This window comes from Olea europaea, chromosome 4, assembly GCF_002742605.1.
Source record: "Olea europaea var. sylvestris chromosome 4, O_europaea_v1, whole genome shotgun sequence".
NCBI classification, from domain to species: Eukaryota; Viridiplantae; Streptophyta; class Magnoliopsida; order Lamiales; family Oleaceae; genus Olea; species Olea europaea.
In genome coordinates this window covers 3,847,999-3,849,381 of record NC_036240.1, presented here as the reverse complement: position 1 = coordinate 3,849,381, position 1,383 = coordinate 3,847,999, and the positions used below count along the sequence as shown (strand labels likewise).

The 1,383-nt window shown below is 47.7% G+C and overlaps 2 protein-coding genes across 2 annotated transcripts in view; both read right to left on the bottom strand.

The window, feature by feature from the left end:
- Nucleotides 1-225: 225 nt before the first annotated feature.
- Nucleotides 226-807, bottom strand: LOC111392529. The gene has a single exon (XM_023017894.1). It carries the CDS (start codon nt 805-807, stop codon nt 226-228), a length of 582 nt encoding a protein of 193 aa, XP_022873662.1.
- Nucleotides 808-976: 169 nt separating this feature from the next.
- The window catches only part of LOC111392522, a 1,476-nt gene continuing 1,069 nt past the window's right edge, over nt 977-1,383 (bottom strand). The window contains exon 2 of the mRNA XM_023017884.1: nt 977-1,378. Coding sequence (XP_022873652.1) covers nt 977-1,378 — 402 coding nt within the window. The remainder of the gene's footprint in view (nt 1,379-1,383) is intronic.

Sequence of the window (1,383 nt, the reverse complement as noted above, 5' to 3'; positions counted from 1 at the left end):
GACAACCCCAACGCCATTACTTGTTGGAAACTTCATGGCTAGGTGGAAGGTGGACACAATGGCTTTAATCTTGTTCAGGAGTGGTCTTCCCAGAATTGCGTTATAGGCCATTGAGACACGTACCACTTGAAAAGATGTCATCTCCGTAACCTGCTTCTGGCCAGAACCCAAAGTTAGTGGAAGCTCGACGATACCCTCTGGAGTGATGACTCATCCCCCAAACCTCTAAAGAGGAGTTTTAACCTCTTTGAGTTGGTGAGATGAGATTCCCATTTTGGCAAAAGCTTCTTGGGCAAGTATATTGGCCGCACTCCCGTTATTAACCAAGATCCTCTTTACTTCAAAATTGGCCAAAATTGCTGAGATTACCAAGGCATCATCATGTGGGAATGATACGCCTTCTAAGTCTTCGGTCCCAAAAGTAATATCCTCCAGCTTTCCCTGAGGCATCCCGGAGGCCAGGGCATATCGTCGGGCATATTGTTTTCTTCCACTGTTGGAGTCTCCTCCCGAGGCAATACCTCCAATGATGATATTGATGGTTCCAGCAGTAGGTTGACCATCCTTTTTCGCCTCAGGGTCTTTTTCCCTGCCACGATCATTCCTCGGGCGTTTGTCATTACCGACGTAGGAGCTCAAGAGTCCTCTTTTAATAAGGGCTTCAATCTCCCGTTGCAGGGCCTTACAGTTCTCCGTGGTATGCCCATGATCCCGATGGAAATCACAGTACTTGTTCATGTCCCTGGATTCGGGTGGTGACCTCATTCTGACAGGCCACTTCAATTCCTTCATATCCTTGATCTCCATCAATATATTGGGTTTTTGACGTATTTAAACGTGTGAACGGGGTCGGGGGAACCTCCTGCCTCTGTTTTTTTCGTTGTTGTTCACCCTCCTGCCTCTGTTTTTTCCGTTGTTGTTCTTCACGGGGGTTCGGGTCATACTGTCTCTTATGCTCGACCCTGTCATAGGATGGTCAAACCTTTCTCGGGTTCAGCGTTTCCTCCATATTTATGTACTTCTCAGCTCGGGTAAGAAGCTCGGTGACTGTCTTCGGCGGAGTTTTGGATAAGGACATCTTGAAAGCTTCGCACTTTATGGCATATGTGAGGGCAGAAACTGCTGCAGTTATGTGTAGGTTGGGAATCTGAAGTCTTTCCTTGTTGAACCTGGTCATGAAGTCACGTAGGGTCTCATTTTGCCCCTGTCTAAGTTGCATGAGGGAAACCGCTGTCTTCCTGATGCGTTTGCTGCTTGCGAAGAAAGCGGAGAACTTGTCCGCCAAATCCGAGAATAAGGCTATGGAGTTGGACTCTAAGGTTGAGAACCAATCCCTAGCAGCATTCGTCAAAGTTTGCGGGAAGGCCTTGCACATCACCTGAT